General features: G+C 40.1%; 1 protein-coding gene across 2 annotated transcripts in view; it reads right to left on the minus strand.

Annotated features, from left to right (window-relative positions):
* Positions 1 to 2,326: 2,326 nt before the first annotated feature.
* Positions 2,327 to 25,437, minus strand: part of MAMDC2 (MAM domain containing 2) — a 74,554-nt gene continuing 51,443 nt past the window's right edge. The window contains exons 6-14 of one of the 2 annotated variants that reach the window (XM_072151095.1): positions 24,896 to 25,152; positions 22,713 to 22,806; positions 17,359 to 17,505; positions 14,508 to 14,773; positions 13,121 to 13,214; positions 11,583 to 11,735; positions 11,058 to 11,320; positions 9,874 to 9,958; positions 2,327 to 2,758 (exon numbers count right to left, since the gene is read on the minus strand). In XM_072151095.1, the coding sequence (XP_072007196.1) occupies positions 2,691 to 2,758; positions 9,874 to 9,958; positions 11,058 to 11,320; positions 11,583 to 11,735; positions 13,121 to 13,214; positions 14,508 to 14,773; positions 17,359 to 17,505; positions 22,713 to 22,806; positions 24,896 to 25,152 (1,427 nt within the window). In that variant the 3' untranslated portion in view covers positions 2,327 to 2,690. Of the gene's footprint in view, positions 2,759 to 9,873; positions 9,959 to 11,057; positions 11,321 to 11,582; positions 11,736 to 13,120; positions 13,215 to 14,507; positions 14,774 to 17,358; positions 17,506 to 22,712; positions 22,807 to 24,895; positions 25,153 to 25,437 lie in introns of those variants that run through there. The other variant, XM_072151104.1, reaches the window with a different exon arrangement.

Here is a 25,437-nt window from a genome sequence, read left to right on the forward strand (position 1 = left end):
CCCCACTTGTCCTGGTATAAAAAGATCTTTGGAGAGATCCCTGTACAGCCCGTTTAGGTATTTGTGCAAATTTTGTAAACTTTCATTGTCTTCTAGTCCCCCTATTCCCCTAATAATCTTGGTTGCTCTCCTCTGTACCCGTTCCAGTTCTACTATGTCCTTTTTATACACCAGTTCCAAAACTGTACACAATATTTCATGTGTGGCCTGACCAGTGATTTGTATAAGGGAAAAACTGTGTCCGTATAACGAGAATCTATTCCTGTCTTGATACAACTTTGAACAAGAAATTTTCCTTAATTGGTGTGGAGGTTTTTTTGTGGTAGCACATGGGACTGGGGGCATAAAATTGATAAGTGCCACTATAAAGATTTCTTACATCCCATAATTTTATTTGCTTTAGCAGCAAATGCTTATCTCTGTTCACTAAAATGAAGTTTACCATCAACCAAGGCCGTTCACCACCGGCCGGGCACACCACTGCTCCTTCCCCTGTGTCATCTGCTGCCTCTGCTAGTCAGCCCCCTGCCTAGGACCCCGGCCCAAACACCTCCCGTGCGAAAACCACACCTTCGCCTCCACAATCCTCCACAGCATCCACCAATGTCTCCATGCGCAGCGTCCAGCTCTCCATACCCCAGACGCTGGAGCTCAAGGGGAAATACAGTGCAACTCACCCACACGCCCAAGCCCTCAACGTCCACATCTCCAAATTACTCAGCCTGGAGATGCTGCCCTATAAGCTGGTAGAGACCGAGGCCTTTCGCAACCCCATGGCGGCGGCCGCCCCTCGGTATTCGGTCCCCAGCCGCCACTACTTTTCCAGATGTGCCGTCCCAGCCCTGCACCAGCACGTGTCAGACAACATCATCCGTGCCCTGACCAACGCCGTTTCTGACAAGGTCCATCTGACCACGGACACGTGGACGAGTGCTGCCGGGCAGGGCCACTATATATCGCTGACGGCACATTGGGTTAACTTGGTGGAGGCTGGGACCGAGTCTGACCCTGGGGCTGGTCATATACTGCCGACACTGAGGATTGCGGGCCTACCTTGATCCAGGGCTCTCAGGCCTACTATGCCTCCTCCTCCTCCCACCCCTCCTCCACCTCCTCCTCCGAATTACCATCCGTGGGCATGGCGCCATCAGTCGGTAGCTCTAGGCACAGCAGCAGTGCATCCTCGCCAAAAGGAATTTTTTAAATTGGTTTGAAGCCTGAGTCCATTTGGGGTTTGTCACCATGCCACTCTCTAGCCTGCCGCTGCTGCCGCTACCTCTGCATGCCATCTTCTATAGTGTCAGGGTCAATTATTGGATGTTTTAGATGCTATCTAGCCTCATTCGGTCACTCTGTCATCGCCATGCTGTTGCCCATAATTTTGGCATAATGGTGCGATTAAGCAGCCTTAGAGGCATCCATGCATGCTGCCCCTGCTGTTTCCTGTCCATTTCCGTGGTGTTTCCATCATTTTCTGAGGTTTCCAGGTGTTTGGCTAAGCTTCTCTGTGCAGACCCTTGGTCCCCTTGAAAAATGCTCGAGTCTCCCATTGACTTCAATGGGGTTCGTTATTCGAGACGAGCACTCAAGCATCGGGAAAAGTTTGTCTCGAATAACGAGCACCCGAGCATTTTAGTGCTCGCTCATCTCTATTTATAATGTTTACATACATTTACAAAAATGAAAACCTCCTATCATTTTTTTTTTTATTTTGCCATCCTCAGGCGCTAATAACTTTTTTATATTTTGGAGCTGTGGTTGGTATAATTTTTTGTGATGTTTGATGACTTTTTTAATTTTATCATTTTTAGCACTGTACAAACTTTTGATTAATTTTCATAGAATTTTTAATATTTTTTAAAATGGCAAAAAAGTGCCATTTCCGACTTTGGGCGCTATTTTCAGTTACGGGGTTAAACTCAGCGAAAAAACGTTAGTATATTTTGAAGTGTGGCAGTATATGGGGATTTTCCTCCTCATTCATTTCAATGTGCTGATCGCACATTGTAATGAAAGGATTAATACGAGACAGGAAGACCCGAGGCTGTCATGGCGATGGATCGCCGCTTCCCGAAGACATCACACAGACCGACGATCCAAGGCAAGATTAAAACAAGATGCGGGGTTAAAACAAGATGAAAATCTGCAAGAGTATTACATGGAAACTAGATAGCAACTTGCAGCTCAACTGGAACCTAAAATGGTTTTACTTTTAATGATTCTAATCAATAAGATGTAAAGCAATGTAACTGAAGTATCAATTCTCTATCTACTCCCTAATAAACATGGTTCAAATGGAAAGAAAGAACATGTTACCAAGAAAATCTACAAAGAAAACTATTTTTATTGTGAAAATTGAGTTTTTAAATTCCTGTGTTAAGGACAACCACATATCAAAATTACACACACATACACACACACACACACAATTATAATACAGTGAGAATGGTGGCAAATGGAAAACCTGTACACACATTACTATTACAGATTATACATGCCTAATTGCATTTGTAACATACATAGCCCTGAGTAGATTTTTTTCTGAGAACACAAGTGTTCCGAGTTTGTGTTATATAGCTGTAAATATGTTTGGAAATATTCTTCAGATTTCTGTCAAAGAATATTTACTGTGCAGTTTCTGAAGTGACTACTTTCTATTTTACTAGTTCTGATCTTATAATAATCAGGACTTAGAAGTCAATTTCATTCAGATCTTCTAAATATCCAGATGACTGTAGTGCCCCAGAATCATCAAAATCTGTTAAAACAAGAAAACAAAAATGCAAAAATGTAAATACTAGTACATTCAAAATCTGTTCCATTCATACAATACACGTAAATGAACAGCCAGTTTGGATTACAACCATTATCAGTTGGCACCTGAACGACATGGGCTAGACGTCTTAAACTATGCTGTTGGCCAAAAATATTAGGTTATGTGCGTATGTATTTGGGTGACATTTGGTTTGATTAAAGACTGAACATGAGGAAGGTGATCAGCACACTAGGGGATCAGCACACACTACTTTTTTGAAAAATTGGTTGCAGACACTGCTGTTTCTCATTCTAACTATTGTACCAAAAGTCAAAAAGGATGTGAAAAGCCACTACAGCCAGGATTGTAATGGTTTTGTGTTCCAACTCCATGCATGATGCAAGCACAGCACTAGCAATGGATAGGAAGCCAGGTAGGAGCACAGATATGGTGATTCACTCTTGAGATGTTATATCGACTGTTCCATCTAATCAAAGTGAATGGCAGAGTTAAGTGTTTAAAGGGGTTGTCCACTTTCAACAAATAATTGATATTGTTTGTGTAAGGAAAGGTTATAGAATTCTCCAATATCAATTCCTCACCGTTTTCTAGATTTCTGTTTACTTTGCTTCTATAGAAATCTAAGTTTACTTAGAACCCCTTTAACTTACCGATTCTAGCACTCCACTGTGCATCATAGGGTGTCATCTTTACCATCAGACCTTCCCAGGGGCTGTCTGTCAATTTTATTGACTGTGTATAATATACTGTACTAGTCCCCAGAGTACAAGTTGCAAAAAAAGGGAAACATCAATTATCACAAATTTTTGGGTTACTATCATTCAAAAATAATGTACCCCAAAATAGTATCAATAAAAATATATACAAAAAACCTTTACAAACACCTTGGCTATCTGGAGAAGTTCCGAAGAGTGTGGGGCTCCTGGTGCTCTTTCCCAGATACCCTTTTTAATGTTCACAGTCTGAGAGAGTCTCTTGTCCATTTTCAATGAGTGCTATACTTGCTTTAGGTGGTATTATAACTTTACATACTACAGTGGGCGGGCACCCTTCTTGCACTCCTCTGTGTCTCTGTGTACTCTCGAAAGGATGGATTCCTCCAGATGTAGGGTGGCTGGTTACCTTGTTGCCTAACCAATGTTACTACTTTCTCTTTAACTCTATTGCTCTCTTGACAGCACTCGACCAGGTTGGTTACTGTTCTGTGTACTGTTACTGTTCTATGTATAGAGGATAGGGGTTTACTAGATTGCTGCTTTTGTGCAAAAGTTATCACACGTGATAAATAATTGCATAAAAATATATGTTGTTACCCATATATACTCGAGTATAAGCTGACCAGAGAATCAGCCGACCCCTAATTATACCACAAAAAAACTGGGAAAGCTATTGACTTAAATATAAGCCGACGGTGGGAAATGCATTGGTCACAGCCCCCCCAGTATATAGCCAGTAAGCCCCCAATAGTATATAGCCAGCCGGCCACCTGTAGTATATAGCCCGCCAGCCCCCTGTAGTGTATAGCCCGCCAGCCCCCTGTAGTGTATAGCCTGCCAGCCCCCTATACTGTATAGCCTGCCAGCCCCCTGTAGTATATAACCTGCCAGTCCCCTGTAGTATATAGCCTGACAGCCCCCTTTAGTATATAGAACCGAGCCCCCTGTAGTATACAGCCATCCAGCCCCATGTAGTATACAGCCAGCCAGCCCCTTGGTCCCAGTAGCTAGCCAACCAGGCAGCCCCTTGCCCCAGTGTATAGCCAGCCAGCCCCTGCCCCAGTATATAGCCTGCCAGCCCCTGCCCAAGTATATAGCCTGCCAGCCCCAGTATATAGCCTGCCAGCCCCTGTCCAAGTATATAGCCAGCAGCCCCTGTGCCCTAGTATATAGCCTGCCAGGCCTGCCCCAGTATATAGCCAGACAGGCCCTGCCCCAGTTTATAGCCAGCCAGCCCCTGCCCCAGTATATATCCTGCAAGCCCCTGCCCAAGTATATAGCCAGTAGTCCCTGTGCCCAAGTATACTGCGAACCCTTTGGGTTTTTCAGCACATTTTTTGTGCTAAAAAACTAGGCTTATACTCGAGGATATATGGTAACTCTGTTGTACCTCAGCTAATGCTCCTTGTTTTGTGATGCTGTACCATTTCATTTCTATGCCAATAAAGCGATTTAAATATATATATATATATATATGTATATATATATATATATATATATATATATATATATATATATACACAAAAATCCTAAACAAAGCCTGTGGTGGAAAAGCTTTGTAAAGTGGTTTCTATATTTATAATGGTTTTATATCGTTGGAGGATAGAAGTGAAAACTATAAGCTTTATTAACCTTTTAAAAATAATAGGCACTGCCATTATTTATTTACTTTAATTTTCCATGCTTATGTCTCCCAAAAAAAGGGAAAATAAAATATTTATAAAGCACATTTAAAGTATGTTAATTAGTTTGTTAGCATTAAAAATAAATGCTGTGTTTCATATCATGCAAAAATTTAGAAATTTGTGGATGTTGTTTTCTTGATATATATACATAGTGTACATGTCAATTTTACCACTAGAGGGTGTATGATTTCTAAAGTTTAACATGAAAAGACCTACAATGTGCTGTAGTTGATATAAAGCTTTGTTAGTAAAAATTTTATGGTGAAACTAACGCTTTAAACCAAATTGCATAAATAAATAGTATTATACTTTATTTAACCCCTTAGCGCTCCGCGCCGTAGCTGTACTGCGCAGCTTCCGACGATTAGCGCTCAGCGCAGTACAGCTACTGCGCAGAGACAATGCCGGTTCAGCGCTGCACAGCAGCCGAACCTGCATCGTTAGCCGCGGGATTTCAGCGGTAATCTCCCGCTGACATCCCTGGCTAACACCTGCGGTCGGAGTGGGCTCCGATCGCGGGTGTTTAACCCGTTAAATGCCGCGGTCAACGCGACCGCGGCATTTAACATGCCTTCTGGGGGTCTTTACCCCGCGATCGCCCCCCCCCCCGCACCGTTTTCGGGGGGGTCGCTGTTTTGGCACCTCTGGGGTCCGATCGGGACCCCAGAGAAGTCTGGAGGGATTGCCTTTAAGATGGCGTCTGTGACGTCATCTTAAAGGCAAAGTGTCAGCCTATGCATCTGCATAGGCTGGCACTGCTAATACCCTGCAATACATTAGTATTGCAGAGTATTATCAAGAACAAGCAATCAGATGATTGCTTGTTCATATCCCATGGTGGATCATGTAAAAAAATGTAAAAAAAAATGTTTTTCAATAAAAAATTACTTTATAAATCACTAAAAATGCCCATAAGCCTCAAAACATATAAAGAGACATATAACGCTCAAAAAAGTCTAATTCATAACACAAACCCCACATATATAGTATCATCGCGTCCGTAACAATCCATAGAATAAAACTAAATAACTATTGAACCCATATGATGAACGCCGTAAAAAAAAAACGTTAAAAACCCGCCAAAAATTATGATTTTTACCTATTATATCCCACTAAAAATGCAATAAAAAGTGATCAACAAAACATATGTACTCCAGAATGATACTGTTGTAAAGAACAACATGTCCTGCAAAAAACAAGCCATCAACCAGCTCTATAGCCAAAAACGTAACAATGTTATGCCCCTTGGAAGACGGCGATGCAAAAATGATAGATTTTTCCCCACATTAGGGTTTTATTTGGCAAATTTAGTAAAACATAAGAAAAAATATTCATGTCTGGTATCCCCGTAATCGTATCGACCCATAGAATAAAGATAACATGATTATTAGGCTATACGGTGAACACGAAAAAAAAAAAAAAGTAAAAAATCCAGTACAGAATTGATGCTTTTCTACTCATGACCTCAAAAAAAGTTCCTAAATTTTCAACAATAGGTGATACCAACCCCAAAATGGTAACACTGGAAAAAGCATCTCGTCCCGCAAAAAAAATGCCGTCACATGGCCCAAATAACGGAAAAGCGAAGATTTTATAGCCTTCAAAAGGGGGCAACGAGAAAACTAAAATCCTGGCAGCTGCAGGGTGCTCCTTCCCTTCTGTGCCTCGCTGTGCCCCCATAACACAAGTAATGTCCACATGTGGGGGGTCGCTGCACTCAGGAGAAATTGTAGAACAAATTTTATGGTGAGTTTTCTCTTTTTATCTTTTGGAAATGTGTAAATTTTAGGGCTAAATGAACGTATAATCGACACTTTGACCATTCTAAATTTCACCGCCATTTTGTTTCAATTACTATGAAGATCTCAAGGGGTTAACAATCTTTGTAAATGCTGTTTCTGATAGTTTGAGGGGTGCAGATTTGAAAATGGGTTGGTAATATAGGGGGTTTTTGTTGCTAAATATGTAAAATTTAATTTCAAACAGTATTTATCCCCAAAATAGTCAATTCTGAAAATACGGAAAATTGCTATTCGATTTGTAGGCCGCGTGACGTCAAAATAAATTATCCAAACATTTCAAAAGTTATGAAAATGTAAAGTAGACAAATGGGAAATGTTATTCTGCAAGTTATTTAGGTGGTAAATCGATCTGCCTGAAAACGCGGTGATTTTGAATTTCGAAAATGGCAAATTTTTCTAAAAATTCATCATTTTCTTTTTTTTTGTAAATAAACGCAAAACTTATCAGCCAAAATTTACCACTAAAATGAAGTACAACATGTGGGGAAAAAAACAATCTCAGAATCGCTTTGATAAGTAACAGTGTTCAAAAGTTATAACCATATAAAGAGACGCAGGTCAGAATCTAAAAAATGGGACTGAGCCTTAAGCTGTAAAATGGCTGCGTCCTTAAGGGGTTAAGCAGTGTCTAAATCAGTGTTTCCTCCTGTATTTACAGACAGACGATAAACTGAAGACAGTGATAAGGTTTCTAGTAACTTAAAGGAAACCTACCACTTAGAATGGCAGGGATAAGCTGTAAGTACCGAGCACCAGCTCAGGGTGAGCTGGTGCCGGTACTTACTTTTGTTAGTGTTATAAACCGCGGTATCGCGGTTTTAACACTTTTTAAACTCTAGACCAGAACAGGATTCGGCGCTGCATGCGCACGATCGTGCGTGCGCCTAGATAGGAAATAGCGGAGATGTCGCGCGCACACGGTCGCACGCAGCACCAAAGCCTCTCCTGCTCTAAAGTTTAAAAAGTGTTAAAACCGAGATACCGCGGTTTATAACACTAACAAACACTGGTGCTCGGTACTTACAGCTTACCCCTGCCATTCTAAATGGTAGGTTTCCTTTAACTCCACAGACTCACTGGATAGACTTGTCTACTTACATTTTCTCTATGTATGCTTGAACTTAAAGAAAATCTACCATCAAACATGGGGCACTTACTCCTAGATCCAGGCACTGTGAAAATATTATATTTGTTATCCATGGTCTCCTTTTTTTTAAAACAACTTTTAAAATTATGCTAATGTACCAGAAAAGCTCCTGGGGGTGTTACCAGAGCCCCTCTCGGCGGCTAATTCAAAGTTGTTACACTGTGCATGAGCTCTGTGTGCTCACTGATCACAGCTGCCAAAATTGTAGGAAGTGCATGGGGAGGGGGAGACTAAGACCTGCTGCTGCAATGTAACTGTTTATAAAGCTACAACACAGAGGGGCTCTGGAACCACCCCTCAGAGCCCTTCAGACTCATTAGCTTACTTGTAAAAAATGATTTTAGAAGGAAGGAGCCCATGGTTAACAAATATAAGAAGATTACCACAGTCATGGCACCTGGATCTATGAGTAAGTGCCACTTGTTTATCATCCTTGACTTTGATAGTAGATATCATTTAAAGGGGAAAGAAAATTCTCAAATCTCAATCCGCTAGGCTCTAAGCAGCAGGTGTCTAAGCAGACACATTGGGGCACATTTACTTACCCGTCCCGATCCCCGCTGTCCGTTGTCTGATGAGGATTTGGGTCTGCCGCGATTCACTAAGATCGTGCGTCCAATTTCCTGCATGTGTCCCTTCCCCCGCTGAGGTCCGCAGAAGTTCACCTTCTTCCCGATGCATGTGAGTGCTGATCTTGCGACACAATTTCGTTTTTAAATTCTGCTTTTTGTCCGAATCAGTCACATGCAAGCCGGTCGTCAATGCTTCACAATCCGATAGCGTGCACCAAAAACCCGGGCAATTCAGGGCAAAACGGTAAAAAGTCGGGAAACCCGACGAAAATGCTCTGTTCAGACCCTTAGTAAATGTGCCCCATTATGATCCCTCTAGTTTCATCTGGCTTCTGACATTGTACTAACACAATGACACAAAGAAGGAGAGATGAAACAGATCAGAGATGATGAGATGCCTATTAAACAGATGCATAATAGACAGAGGCTGACAGACTTTTACATTATATGTGCCTGCCTCCCCTTTGCCCCGGATCACTTATCTGCCTAGTGTTGTAGCTTGCAGCTTCTCTTTCCTCAAGATGTGGTGCTGGCAGGAAGTGATAAGTGTCTGTGAACTCCTGTGCTGTGCTGCAGGGGGGCGTGGCTACAGGCACAGAGCAGAGAGAGAGAGAAAATCAGCAGCACTGTGTCACACAGGAATCCAAGGACTGATAGAAACAGGTTGGAATTATATCTGTGAAATGCTGTATATTTGTTAATAACAGTGAATTAGAGAATGTGTTATTTTGCTATCCTGAGTACATTTAATAAAACTTGTCTTTGTGGGAATACCCCTTTAATCTTTAGCCTCCTGTTCTTATCTGCCTACTGTGTATGTATTTGAGAAGTCATTCAGAAACACTTAGGCTGCGCTCACAAGCATTGTAATCACTGCAATGCTTGTGATTGGGAATGAGGACCATTTGTTTGGCATTTGCATTTTACAAAACATTTGTAAGTTTTTGGGTGGAAATGTACAGGCACTTGGGCCAAGCCCCTCTTCTGTGTTTGAAAATGCAATACTGCATGTGAGAGTGGCCTAATCATTGCAGGATATATAGCTGCATGCTCATTCATAAAATGACATATGGCACGATGACTGAACAACATTGAAAGTATGTAGCTTACAAGTAATACTGCATAATTTCTCTCCAAACTGTAGTATGGCTAGATATTCTAAATGCAATTTTTACCTCCACACGGTTTGTTCTGAAATGTAATGTCATCAAGCGCAACATCACTTCTTATAGAAACTCCACGAATGGCTTCAAACACAATCTACATAAAGGAAAATTCATATTATTACATATGATGCATGAATATAAACATGCAAGTTCTGATGGGACAAGATGACAACATAAAGAAAGATGACAACATTATTGAAAGAGTTAACCACACTGCGTGTGGGGCTAATCTTTTAAATGTTTACATTTTAAATGTTACATTTTCTGCAAGTAGGTCCAATTTATTTACTTTTTGGTGACAGAAATGTGCCGTATAGGGCTTGATACATTGGGGCAGATTTACTTACCTGGTCCATTCGCGATCCAGCGGCGCGTTCTCTGCGGTGGATTCGGGTCCAGCCAGGATTCACTAAGGTAGTTCCTCCGACGTCCACCAGGTGGCGCTGGTCTTGCGACACTTTTTTTTTTTTTTTTAAATGCAGCGGTTTTTCCGAATCCGTCGGGTTTTCGTTCGGCCACGCCCCCCGATTTCCACCGTGTGCATGCCAGCGCCGATGCGCCACAATCCGATCACGTGCGCCAAAATTCCCGGGCAATTCAGGGGAAATCGGCGCAAATCGTAAATATTCGGGTGACACGTCAGGAAAACGCGAATCGGGCCCTTAGTAAATGACCCCTATTGGCTCCATTGAGTTTGCAAAAGATTTAATGATTGCAGGTCCTAAGGTGGTATTGCACAAATATAATTTAGTTTGTGTCAAAAAAAAGGAAAAGATGGAGGATGCAGTGTGTTTGTAGATGACATTCAGCAATGATTATGACTGTGGCAAAAAAAAACATGGGTTTGTGCCATAGCTTTCAGCCACTTATCTACACTGGGGATAGAATTACAATGCAAACGTTGAGCACCACATGAAATCAATTTATATTGCAGGCTTTTTACACAGCGTGTAGACGAATGTTGTATAAATCCCATCCACTATGCTGTCAATTTGCTGCAGGTTATCCGCTTATAGTTCTGCTGCCACTGCCCCACAGCAGTAAATCATGTGTGTACCTAGCCTTTGTGTGTTCGGCGCAGACACTTTATGAGTTTGGTCAATCCTTTGCAATTTAATGCCATCTGTAATTGAGGAGATCACATGGTATGCTCCTTGTAAAACTGTCAAAATCAATTCCACCTTGTGTCTTACCTCATGTTGCCTTTCACTCTCATATTCTATCTGTGCTCTTAACCAACTGATGCTTTGTTCGCCTCTTCTAGACCACAGAAGACTCTCCTTGTGTCTGCGGCTTTCCTCTCTTAAATATACATTGAGCAGTCCAGTACCAGCTCCATACATGTGGTAAAAGAAAGTCAAGCACTGTTTCCCATAAATTGCCCGAAGTGGCCGTGAGATAAGACGTGATTTTTGTCCAAAAACCATGTTGGTAGCTTCAATGTACATATAGTATCCTTGAGAAAAAAAAATAAGATAAAATAATAAATTATATCCTATTAAAATTTAAATGAGATAGAAATCAAACAAAGAGTTAAATAAGCTGATATTAACATACTGTATATAAAACATGTAAACATCAGAGTATTTCTTTCCATATTGTTTCATAATTTGGAATAATATGCTACTGTTTCTTTAAGTCAACTGTCCACAAATGCCTATTTTCCTAAATATTTCCAAAAATTTCACAGGAAATCAATTTAACACCAAAGGACTCACCTACCCCAGAAGTGTGATCTCCCCTTGGACCTGTGTAAGATGTAGGTGTTGCCCCACGTATCCTATGCCAGAATCCACGTCTTTGCCATTCTTGTTGAAATCCACAATCATCTTTTTCAAAAGTACATTTCCCAGGAATTGGAGGCAACTTATCTGTAATAAAGGAAATAAATCCACACAGGTAGTGGTAAAAAGGATATTGTCTATCTTATGATTATTATTGCCATTACTATTATTATAATTATTTTAAAATGCCATTATATCTATGGCATGGACATATAATAATATAAAAACTAGTACACAAATAAAACTGAGTTTGTTTTAAGAAGAATATGTACAATATTGCTATGACATTGCTATGTTTACTTTTTTGTGCAGAAGTGTATGAGCTGACCTTATTCTGTTTGTATTTCTTTCATTCTTATGTTTGGAAAAAGTCAATAAAATATGTTTACAAAAAAAAGTAACATAAGCAGCCAAATAACATCACAGACCATTGACAGCTTATTCTATGGATAGAAAATTAAATTAAAAAAAAAAAAAACAACACTTTAATAAATCATCAATAGATAATTAACCAATTCCCATCAGGTGAATAGGAGTGAATGTGGCAGTGCTAGTGATATGCATCGCTATATATGCATGAAACCTTCCATCTTGGTAATAATAAGATTGTACATTGCAAAGTAGCTATAAAAGCTACTGGGACCAACTCTAGGGCAGATTCAAACTTGTCGCGGACTGACCACACTGTCGGAGACAGGATATCTTTCATCATATCACTGTTATCTCGGTGTTGATGTTTAGCAGGGAAGCAGGGACTACAGTGCTTGGTAAATTTTCCCATAGTGTCTATGAAGGTCTTAAATTGTGGAAGATTTACAAAGTGTCTGATAAATCTTGCATACTTTAAAGCTGTCTAGTCCACAGAAATATGACGTCATATTTCGCCATATGACACTTTAGTTTCTCTGCCAGCAGATCGCATAGAAGTGCATCTGCCTCCCGAATCCGGGAACCTGAAGACCTGTTACGGGAATAAGAGGACGCCGGAGAGTGAGTACTAACTTTATTTTTTTATCGGGTACTCTGCTGTGGACGTAACTTTAAGGGGACACTGTGCTGTGGACACTAAGGGGGCACTATTTTGTGGATATTAAGGGGGCACTCTGATGTGGACATTACACTAATGGGGGAACTCTGCTATGGACATTTCACTAACGGGGGAACTCTAGTGTGAACATTTTATTGATAAGGGGAAACCACAGGACATTTTATTATAGAGTAGTGGCTGCATTTCCTTCCCTAGGCCTATACTCGAGTCAATACGTTTTCCCATTTTTGTGGTAAAATTAGGTACCTTGTCTTATTCTTGTTCGGCTTATACTCAACTATATACCGTAAGTGTCATTTACAATTAATTAACTGGAATGAAAAAATGCAATAGCTTTCAAAACCACATTGGCTCTCCACCTGTTTGGTTTAAGCCTCAGTGTGAAATCTGCATTCATTCTGTACAATATGCAAATATGTCTTACCAGCTATTTGGCAATTTCCAATGCTTACTGAGACGTCATCAAGTGCTGCAAGACCACAGTCCCAAAAACTTTTACACCAACTGACAAATGCTACCTGGGGGAGGAAATATGATGACAAAGTATTTTGGAAGTTCATTAGGGTTTTAACATAGTAATTTACATTAAAACGATCTAAAATAAGTAATAAAAAACATATAACTTGTCTGGCAGATCCTAAGAAATTTAACAGTAACTGAATGTCTAGTGTTGCCTCATACCACCACTAACAAATGTGACAGGTTGGTTTGTTACTTGCTGACATGGTGTCTTCCTATTACTGCACCCACCATAGAAGTTAGGGAATTATTAGGAAAATAAATATCTCTTATATAAGTAATGTTCTTTACTTCCCAGAAAGATAAACATGCCTAAATTCTTGTTATGCCAAACTTTAATTTGTGTTTTAGTATATACTAGTATTCCCTATTAAACAGCAATAATAGAGCATCTTTCATTATAAAACTGTATTGTGCTCTTTTCATGTAAATTCTCTTTTGACAAGGTGTATTGGTGTTCGTTCCATACACTGAATAGACAACACTGATTTGTCAATGTTATTGTCAGGCTTCAGGGGAAGTGGACCCACTGGACCACTGCGGACAATGACGTAAGCCAACACCTGGGACCGGAATCTAAGTGGCATCCGGTTTTCACCAGAGCCCGCCGCAAAGAGGGTTGGACTTGCTGCGGGTTGGACCAGGTCGTTCCACAGGTGCGACTTTGTCCACGGTGGCAGCCAAGGTGAGGTACACGGACATTAGGCAGAATCATAGTTGGGGATAGGCAGAAGGTCAGGACGGGCAGCACAAGATCAGAGTCGGGAACGTAGCAACAGGTCAACGCAAACAGGAACAGGATCATAGTCAAACATGGAACCGGGGTTACAACTGGAAATCACATTAAGAACTCGGGGCATCAGGGAACAAGTTTTTCCACTGCCACTAGGCACGAAGATCCGGCAGGGTGTGCGGGGAGAGGCTGGATAAAATAGGATTCTGGGAAAGGCCAGCAGTGCATTGGCCCTTTAAATCTTCTGAAGGCAGCGGGCGCGCGCCCTAGAAGACGGGTATGCACGCACAGGCGCATGACCAGAAGCAGGAGCAAGGACAGGTGAGCAGATGTCGCGGGGCGCAGGGGCACACGGAGGGGCACGGGTGATCCTGAGACATGGGTCAAGGGACCACCCGTCACAGTTATGATAAAAAGTAGTGAGAGATTAAGAGCATAAGATATCATTCTTAAATATTCTAGAATTACTATTTTGTAGATGACAGAATTATTATTGAATCAGACACATTAGTAGGTTAAGTCTATGATGTAAATATTTCATTGTGCAAATATTCTCTACCTTGCAAGTCATAGGCTTTTTTATGTTGATTTCAGCTTGAAGCCAAGCACCTTTAGGTGACTCTTTCACTGACCAGATCTTTTCTTGAACAACTTGGTTTTCCTCAAAAATGTAAACAGCTAAAGAGTCACTTATCTTTGAAAACCCATAGAGTGTGTAAAAAAAACGTAGGCAGTACTGCATATTTCCTGGCAGGGATGGACCGTACAGGCGTCCAACATATCCTGATTGAGAGGAAAGCCTTGTGTTTGCCAGCATGAAATAACCTGAAAAGAGTACAGACAAGTCATCACAACACTGAAAAAGGAAAAAAAGCACTCATTCATCTCAAAATACAGGAGTACATTTATGAAATTTTTTTGCAAACAATTTTTTAATAAGCTTTAGAGCTTTAATAAAACTCATACACACTCTATGTAAGGCTAGATCAGTTTTATATTTTAGGGTTTTACCAAATGCAAAATTCCCACTTGTAGAAAATTACAGCTATTCTAAATTTTCACCAGCATAGTAAAATATAAATTTGGCTCATTCTGAAAAGGTTTTAAAGAAGCAACATCTACTAAGATTTGTAGGTTTTTCTGGGACTTTCAATTCTCAGCATTGCCACTCTCCGCATGTAAATTGTACTGCAGCTCTCTCCCATTCTAGAGCTGTAATTCCATTCCTGGCCACTTCATAACATATAGGGGCACATTTACTTACCCGGTCCGCGGAGTTCGCCGCTAAGATTGTGCGCCCGATATCCTGCATGTGCTACTTACCTGCTTAGGTCCACCGCAGTTCACCTACTTCTTCCCGGTGTATGTAAGTGCTTGATCTTGCGACACAATTTGAAAGGTAAATCCTGCGCTCAGTCCAAATCAGTCGGATCGTCTGATGGCACGCCCCCCCGATTTCTGTCACATGAAAGCTGGCGCAGCCGCGCCACAATCCGATCGCGTGCATGTCTCAGTGGCGCAAATCGCGAAAACGTCGGAAAAACCTACGAAAGTGTGCCCGTGAACCCTTAGTAAATAAGCCCCATAGAGTTGTATAGAAGTTCCAGAGCACCATAGATTCTTCAATAAGCTAACCAAACTAGATACTGGATGTCATACCCCTGCCAATCTGGTATTAATAACCTGTCATAGAACTGGCCAAATTGGGTTTAACCCTTTCAGTACAGATGGTCATTAGTGCCAGAAGGGCCAGGTCAATTTTTGACTTTCTGCTATGCACTTCTTTAAATGACGGTATCTCTGGAAAAGCTTTACATATCATAACAAATTTAACTTTGTTTTTTCAAGACATGTAAAACTTTATCTTGATATCATAGTTTTAATAATTACATATTTAAAATTTGCCAATTATTGACTACAAATGTGAAAAAATAAGCTTTTTTTGTAATTTTTCCAATTAAAGTGTTTTTTAAAAAGTAGTAACCTTTACCAAACGATGTTATACATATGTACAGCATTATTCCATCACCCTTTCCCAAATTCAACTACAGATGCAGAGGGTGCATATACTTCTTCAATAATGAAAAATGAAAGTGAAATGGCAAAAGTTAGAAGACATAGTGGGTGATGTATCACTGTTTCTCCGCGAGGGGGGTAGAGGGCTGCAGAAGCGTTCCCGCTCAGTGCCCGTATTCTTTTGCAAAACTAGTAAACATTTGTTTTCTGGTTTTAACAGCACGTCTGAGCTGCCACCCGCCAGATAAATCAAGAGGCCTAAGCCTCCGGATGTATCCGTTGCAACAAGGTGGGGCATGGCACATGGGTGTTGGCGATACTTGCTGTATCTGGTTCAAAACTTTGTTTTACACAAATTTATGTTAACATCTTCTTCTGGCCTCCATTGTAAGAATACAGACAATGGAGGCCGGCAGCATATACCACTGTATAATTATTCCATACAGCTGATCCTTAAAACTTGCACTTGGAATTTTGTTTGGTGTACTATAATACAAATCAAATAGTTATGTCCTATCATAATCATAGACTGGATATATGAAAGAAACAAAGATCAAGGTCGGTAGAGGACCACTGAGTATTTTCCTAAGCTTTATTTAATAGGTTCAGCAACACGTTTCAACGACGTAGTGGCGTCTTCATAAGGCCATTTTCTTATTCTACATCCTAAGTCCTGATATCTAGGTGTCCTCTTTGTGGGCACATATTTGCAGATCTCTTTGGTCTCGTTTTTACATAAACATGTCTAATAGTCTAATGTCTTATCACCTCTCCAAGACAATCAAACAACTAATATGTTGATTGTACACATGATCTACGTCTCACTAACACTATTTGCTTGCCTTTGGTTCTTTCTGCAACATGATGCACTATCATTTGTTCTTTGAAGTTGCTACCCTAAGGATAGACTATGAATATTTAAATCCTGGAATTACTATTATGATACCTCTCAGCCAATCAGCAAGGTTTTTAGGTAATAAAACAGATATCTTAATTTAAAGGATTCCTAGGTCAGTGACTGCCTAGACTAGTCCCATGTTATTGTTAGGACATTGGCCCTGTAGACCAAGACCAGCAAGAATAAGAGAAACCAATGGAGGTAGTGATTTCAAAATTGGACAGCCAAATTAGGTCCAGCTCAATTTGGGCTGTCATAACTGAGCTGCAAAGTAGTTTTTGTGGATAGATTTGTCTTTTTGCTAGGTGGCATTGTGGGATACATATAATTTTTTCATTATATTTTTTGTTTTGACGGAATGTAAATAAACAAACACACCACAGTTTTTTAAGTAGAAAAATGGTTCTTATATAAGTAAAAAAAATATTAAATGAATGGCCAGTAAAAATAAAGCACAATCAATAGATCTCATTACTCGTTACTTTTCATATTGTACCCAGTCCGGTGGTATGGTCTCCCATTCTATAGATGTTCGGTTTCACTGTCACCCGGCTCCATCCAAAGCCATCTTTGTCATCTTGATGAAATTTGCAGAGATCATTCTCAAAATCACAGCCAGCTTCTTGTGCATTGAATAATGGCCCTATAAAGAATAACAAACACACATATAATCCTCTTTCTTTGTACCCAGTAAAACAGAGCTGCATTAACATTTCTGGTACCTAATTATTTTTCCTAGTTACTTTATGTTTACACAATGAAACAAACATAGAAGGAAATGTAACCATTTTTAACATTCAACCCATTTTGCAATAATATCATTTTGCTATGCTGTGTCTTACAACTCTTCTATATTGTAAAACTTTTAACATTCAGATATCACGATGTTATGGCATAGAGCTAGGATATTATTAATCAATATGACCATATGACCTTGTAGGGAGTCACAAACCAAATTTTAATGTAATTCCCTACACAGCAATTGACTCATCTTTGGTTGAAAGGACTCTGGGACTACAGGAAGAGCGAGGAGATGTGGGCAGGGCTAGATTGTAATTGGAGCTCCTGCTTCCGGCTCCACAACTCTTCCTGTTCAGAGGTACCCTGGAGGGATGCTACTATGATAATTTGAATTTGTCCTACTTTTTTTAACATTATTGGTCTCCTGAAGACCCCAATATGAGTGTAAGCTGTGGCAGAGTAGTAAGAAATAAGCTACTGCTTAACCCTTGAAGGACCCTTTTTTCGTTTTTGCGTTTCTTCTTTTACTCCTCTCATTCCAAAAGCGATAACTTTTCTACTTTTCTATAACTTAGATGTATAAGGGCTTTGTACTTTTTAGTGGCGCCATTTAATATTCTGTAATGTACTGGAAAACTGGGAAAAAAATTCAAGTGTGCATTTGCTGCATATTCTTGTGGGCTATGTTTTTACGGCTTTCATTCTGTGCTCTATATGACACTTCCCTTTTATTATTTGGGTCGATGCGATCACAGGGATACCAAATTTATCAAGATTTTATTAGTTTTTAGTAGATTTAAAAAAATACTTTATTAAATTTACTAAAAATATTTGCCATTTTGCCAAATTCTGAGGCTAATGACTTTTTCACACTTTGGCATATGGAACTATGTAAGATATAATTTTTTTGCAGTATTCGCCAACATTTTAATTTATATCAATTTGGGAACTATGTGACTGTTCGATCATTTTTTATTCAAATATTCATGCGCATCACTTTCTGTCTCCATGTGCCCAGGCTCATCTACATAATAAAGAAAAGATTAGTTTAGAATGATTAATGTATGAATTGACTAAATAAAGACTTGGATGGAATTCTTGTGAGCTCCTCCAACAGGCAGTGGTGACAGGATTAGCTACAGAGACCTGATGACAGGTGTCCTTTAAATTTCCATGTTGGCACACTGAGTTAAAATGGTTGGGTTTGGTTGTAGTTTTGGCACTCAGTCTCTAAAACTTCTTTGAGGGTACAGAGTCTTCAGAAATATGTTGTTGGTTGAATGCAAAACAAATGTATAATGCAGCTTCAATAGCATGCTCTGCTTCTACATAGTGAGAGGCTCCATCTGCCCGCTACACATTCTTTCTAGTGTAGTATCAAAGTTGTGTTTTGTGCTCTGAACCAGTTGAATTTCTACCCCAAAAGATTTCGGCGGGAGAGATACTTGGGCTTGCCAAGTAAATGTTAGACAAGTTGGCAATCGGAAAGTTCTGTCAGCTGTATAGAGATTAATGGAGCAGAATGCTCATGCACAGCCGTCTGCTCCACTATTCTGACGGAGCGACGAGGGGTCCAACGGAGGTACGTGGAACCCCATCGGCCCCCTTGTTTTGGTGATCTGTTGGGTCTCATCACTGAGACCCCCACGATCAGCAAGTTAGGCCCTATCCTGTGGATCTCTCGTTTTCGTGATCTGTGGGGGTCTCATCACTGTTCGTGGGAAAACAACTTTAAACTTCTGGATGTTGCATCCCACATACAATAAATTACAAATTTTGCAGCAGAAAATGCATACAGCGGAATTGGTATTACAGTTGAGGTGCTTTTTAATGTTGTATGTAAATGAATCATTAGTACTGGAAAATGTGCACATGGGTGGGTACAACTTTTGTAGAATCCCTTGGTAGTCAGTCATGTGGGGTTTTTTTGTTCTCATTTACTAGAAAACACGTAGGCTAGATCCCTGACTAGCTGAAACTTTTATAACTTGCGAATAAAGTGATTTACATTCTTCAATACATTATACTTGTCAAGGTCCAGACACACTTCCAGAGCACGGTATCGTCTGTATCAGAGGGGAGTCGTTAAACTTTATATACTAGTGTTACTCTATACTCTTTGATGTAACTAAGAATGTTATTATTACATCAAAATGTGAAATCCTGACAGTTTCTCTTTAATTATTTTAGAAGAAAATGTTTTTCAGCAGAGTTATTTTAAATAGAACAGATTTGTTTCAGTGACTGTACTAGGTTGTGATGGAAAAAATTCTGCTGTCCACATGACCAAACAATGAGATCAGCTGGTTTACAAGCCAAAGGCAAAATGATCTGCCAAAATCTAATAAGCCCTGGAGACACGTTATTTTCAAAATGCAATAGTTAAAGACTGTCTTGATATTCTATATAGTAGATGGTTATATAAATTAATTATCCTTGCATGATCAAGGACAAATTGTCTTTTGTTATTACAAGGGTTTCTGATCAGTATAGGGTAAAAGTTGCAGTGTGAAGGGGGACTTACAGCTGGCACGCTCACCCACACCTTTACTCCCTGTTAAATGTAACTGCAGTTGCATAGGGGTGCTGGAGAGTACCGAGTACTGCAGTTATCCTACAGAATGCCTGTGTGTGGATAGGAATACATATTCACTATAGGGACCTCTTTTAAAGGGTTTTCCAAATTTCCTCGAAAACCTCACAGGTATAGGGCAATGTTAAAGGGGTATTCCCATTTTCGCAAATTAATGTTATTGTTTGTATGATAAAAAATTATACAATTTTCCAATACATATTTATCAATTCCTCACAGTTTTCTGAATCTCTGTTTGCTGTCATTCTATAGAAAGCTTCCAGTAGACAGAAATCGGCTCGTTAGTATCTGTGTGAGTATGGTCAGATTTTTGTCCACTGGAAATAATGAAGCGGCAGTCATTGCGGCAGCTCCCCCCACACTGTACATTAGTATTAGTAGATCATTTAGATACCCGGACAAGAAGGGCTCATTGAGGAAAGTTCTGTTACTAAACATAAGAGATTGAGGCCAATGATGCCAATAGAAATGGAGTTACAAGAAATTCAGCATAAAATTCAGAGTTTGGAGAGTTATAAGGAGAGTTATTAGAGAAGTTAATTTTTTGTTCAACAATAAAGGTGAATTCTTGTTTATTGTTCATTCATCTTGTTCATACCCTGAAAATAAGACCTAGTACCTTTTTAGGAGCAAAAATTAATATAAGACACAGTATCTAAGGTCACACAAACGTTTTTCCAAAACATAAATACTTCTGTTATAATTTTTGAGGAGTATGACATTTTCAGTAATACAAATAAATAACACGTAGGTACTGTAGTGTTAATAGATCAAAAGGGAGAATAAAAGTGACACCACAAGATAATAGTCTTTACAAAATACTCTCAAAATGAAGCAATCGTTGAGCTGAACAGGGGTAGATCTTGTTCCTAGTTGGGGGTTGCATCACATTAATAGTGCAGATGAAAAGAATTGCACTCACCCCTTATAACTTTTCAATCCATGCTTACTTTATTGTGTATGAATACAAACAAGCATATTGGCCCACATTTACTAAAAACACTTTGTGCAGTTTGCGTGTGTAGTGTTAGTTAGTGTGCCAGATTCATGATTTGTGGTGCCTGTTCTTCATTAACCTGCACTGCCCCGATAAAGTGCACCAACTTTTTATTGGTGGACCTTTAACACGGGCCGTGCAACACACTTTTATCGGACTTTGCATGTTAAATGAGGCGCACGGTCCGACTGAGCACCCTAACGCAGAATTTTGTGCCACAATTGTCGGACACTTTTTAACCCCTTAACGCCAACCCTTTTTGGTTTTTACGTTTCTATTTTTTACTCCCCATCTTCAAAAATCTATAACTTTTTTATTTTAACATGCAAAAGGCTGTGTATGGGCTTGTTTTCTCCATAACAAATTGCACTTCCTAGTGATGGTATTTTAATATTCCATGCCGTGTACTGGGAAGCGGGAAAAAATTCCAAATGCAGTGAAAATGGTGAAAAAACACCATTGGATTTTACGGCTTTCACTGTGCGCCTAAAATGAAATGTCTACTTCATTCTTTGGGTCAGTGTGATCACGGGGATTCCAAATTTGTATAGGTTTTATAATATTTTCATACTTTTACAAAAATTAGAACTTCCAGTACAAGATAAAATTCTTCATTTTGCCATCTTCTGGTGCTAATGACGTTTTCAATGCTTCCATTTCGAAGAATGTACAGCCTTTTAATCACTTTTCATATGCAGCAAACGCCACCTTGTATGGAGAGGGCTCAGTCTGTGCAGTTTGCACGTGAAAAAACATGAAAAGTCAGAGAGAAAACTGGCCCAGGGGCTTTAGTAAACCTGGGCCGTTGTGTTCCCTGCTGTATTATACACAGATCACATATAACAGTAATAGTAAGGTAACAAGGTAATAATATCTATTAGATCCCCTTGCAGGTACAGTGCTCAGAATCCTGTGCTCAGTATGTAGTATGCTGGGCCAGCACTGTGATATCGGCCCCATGTCACAGTAGAGGATTGGGTGGTCACACTGACAGCTCGCCTCTGCCAATGGCTCTGTGTGCAGCAATGCACACTGCCTTGGGTAGCCTCCAATGCTTGACGGGAGCTTGAAGAAGGCAGGTTTACCCAATGTGTAGTGGCTTTTTCAGAGTACTGCAGCTCAGCTTCCTTTTAATTCAATGAGAGCTGAGCTGCAATACCCTAACGTGCATTTTAGCGGATCAAGCTGTCTGTTTCCAGGTGCCAGGTATTAGACCCCTACCAATCCGATATTGATGACTTATCTTAAAGATAGGTAGAGATGAGCAGAATTATGTTTTAAGCTTGGGTCCACTCATCTCTAAAGAAAGGTGAGTATTAAAATTCTGAAAAAAATTATTTCATTAACAATAACTTATTAACCCCTATACCTGTCTTCAGAGCAAATGGATCAATTTGATGTAAATTTGAACTGTAGATTTATTTTCTGATGGTAGACATGTTATATTTTATAAAGCCGTAATGAGAGACATATCAACCAGTACTATTTAAACAAATGAATAAACATATGTAACTTGTACCTTTTTCCTCACTGCAGTATTCAGCAGAAAATGAAATATCATCTATAGCAACATATCCTGCTTGGATGCCATTGAATGCAACTTCAAAGACAATCTGAAATATTAATACAACATTTTCATTAGGTGACAGAAATCATGTGCATTCCTTCTCTCTCACCCCTTCTCCTCTCCAGCAGTGAGGTGTGCTCTGCTATGTTTGTGAGAATGTAGCCTTAGGCTCTATTGCTGCTGGAAATGCCAGTGATCAGCTGAAATCTGTGGATTCATCCAAAATGAGGAACCCAAGAACCTTTCCACTTTGACTAATCAGTGAGAGTCCTACAAGTGGAACCCTACAAGTCTTGTGATCATACTTTCCAGCCAGCTGTGCAGGATCGTGAGACAGCCGGGTGCCTCTACCTATCCGCACATTAGCGGGAAGGACAAGGATACTGAATAATGAGTGGGGGCTTGAATACTTAATGAGCCCACGAGTCAAGAGGCGCTCTGGTGAAATCGGCTGGAGAATCTCAGGCTCATTTACATATTCTGGGCTTACAAAAAAACATTTCCAACCCCTAGAAGGCATAACGAGCAGGTACATGAGGGCAATCTTCCATCAGTACATCTGATGGTAGATGTCCGTTAAGCAAAGAACTAATAATATAAGTATTTGAAAAATAGGTTTTCTACATTAGAAATCACATTTACCAATATCAACTTTAACCTGTCAGGCAAAATAACCCCCTAAACTAAATATATTTTCATAAACTGTCATTAGAAAGCATTGCCTTTATCCCTTCATTGTCCCTCTACATGCCTGTAAACCTAAGCAATGTGGTCCTAAAGTTGTATGCAAATGAGCTGTAAGATGTCCAATGAGTCATTATCATATTTAAGCTGTCCAGCTTATTCATGAGTGGGAGGCACAGCCACACCCCCAGTGCATGACTGACAGCCTGTATAATGGTGTAATGGCTCCTCCATGTGCTTCCTGGTGCTGGAGGTCACGCCCCGTGCAGCTGGTGTGTGTATGTGAAAGATACAACAGCTCCAGGCAGCCACGTTATAGCAGAACATGTCAGATGTCAGATTCATGTGTAGCTGATGTCTGTGTGTCACGCATGTGTATTAGGAGATAGAGCATTCCAGCAGATAAAGCACAGACACTATCAATGCTTTACTATACATTACACACAGACATGAGCAGGGAGAGGAGAGGGGAGGGGTAACAGTGGTGACATCACTGCCTCTGACCATGTGACCAGCCTCATTTACATAATAAAGAAAAGATGGTTTTACAATGATTAATGTATGAATTGACTAGATAAACGCTGGGATGGAATCCTTGTGAGCTGCTCCAGCAGGTAGTGGTGACAGAAATAGTGGCAGAGACCTGATGACAGGTGTCCTTTAAAGGGGTTTGCCCATGAAAGAAAATTCTCAAATTTCTATCCCGTACTGATGTTAACACAATAAAGATAATTTTTAGCCCTTTACTGTACAATTTTACTCAGTTTTATTGCTGTTCTAGCTCCTATCACTCCCCAGGCTGGTCAGAGTGTGGGCGGGAACTCTCTAAGCAGACACATTGGGGTAGATTTACTTACCCGGTCCTTTCGCGATCCAGCGGCGCGTTCTCTGCGGTTGATTCGGGTCCGGCCGGGATTCACTAAGGCAGTTCCTCCGACGTCCACCAGGTCGGTAAGCACGTGTCGAGCGACACTTTTTTTTAAAAATGCGCCGTTTTTTCCGAATCCATCGCGTGCGCCACAATCCGACCGCGTGCTCCAAAATCCGTGGCAATACAGGGAAAATCGGCGCAAAACGGAAAAATTCGGTTAACCCGTCGCAAAAACGCGAATAAATGACCCCCATTATGATCCATCTAGTTCTGTGAGCTGAAAATGTGGTTTGATTATCAGGGCACAGGTTTATATACACTTTCATTTATCTTCTGAACATTGAACTAGCATCTGACACATAGAGAGAGAAGAGACATATTAGAGATGATGAGATCCTGGAGATGCATATTAAACGCAATGACACATAGGACAAAATCAATTTCCACCATGGGGATAATAAAGTATTCTATTCTGTTCTATTCACAGTCAGCTCTCCTACATCTCTGCTATTCCACAACAATAAAACAAGGCAACATACAGTGCAATAAAGCCTTAAAGGTTACAATAAACTTGCCTTACCTCAACAGGGAATAAGGCATTTAAGTCTACCTCGGCCAGATTCCATTCCCCCTGTCTCACCTCATTCATTTTCCAGATTTCTTCATAGGACCCATGTAAGTCTCTAGTATAGACCATAAAAATATTGCTGCTTTCACGATGAATACGATAGTAAAAAGAAAGGCAACCAGATATGGGAGTAACAATCAAAGGAGACACCAAATGTGCTACCTCTTGAAACTGCTTAGCATAAACAGAGTCAACATACATATAGTGACCTATAGAAGAGAAAGAAAAAAAAGCTATGGGAGGCACTTTGTATTTGGACAAAAAATAAATTTCCATAAAAAGTTATGAAAAATAACTAATTTGATTTATTGATGTTACATCATGTTACAAAAAAAATATCTGGTATTACATTCAGAATTCATCACTGCATTTATGCTGCTGTCTATGAGGGAAGCATAAGGTAGAGACAGACATGCTGATTTTAGACTTCTGTCAATTGTGTATTGGCCGGTAGTTTAAGAGAAATGTACAGTTTATTACTTGCTGTGCTTTCA

Source organism: Engystomops pustulosus, chromosome 1 (genome assembly GCF_040894005.1).
Source record: "Engystomops pustulosus chromosome 1, aEngPut4.maternal, whole genome shotgun sequence".
NCBI classification, from domain to species: Eukaryota; Metazoa; Chordata; class Amphibia; order Anura; family Leptodactylidae; genus Engystomops; species Engystomops pustulosus.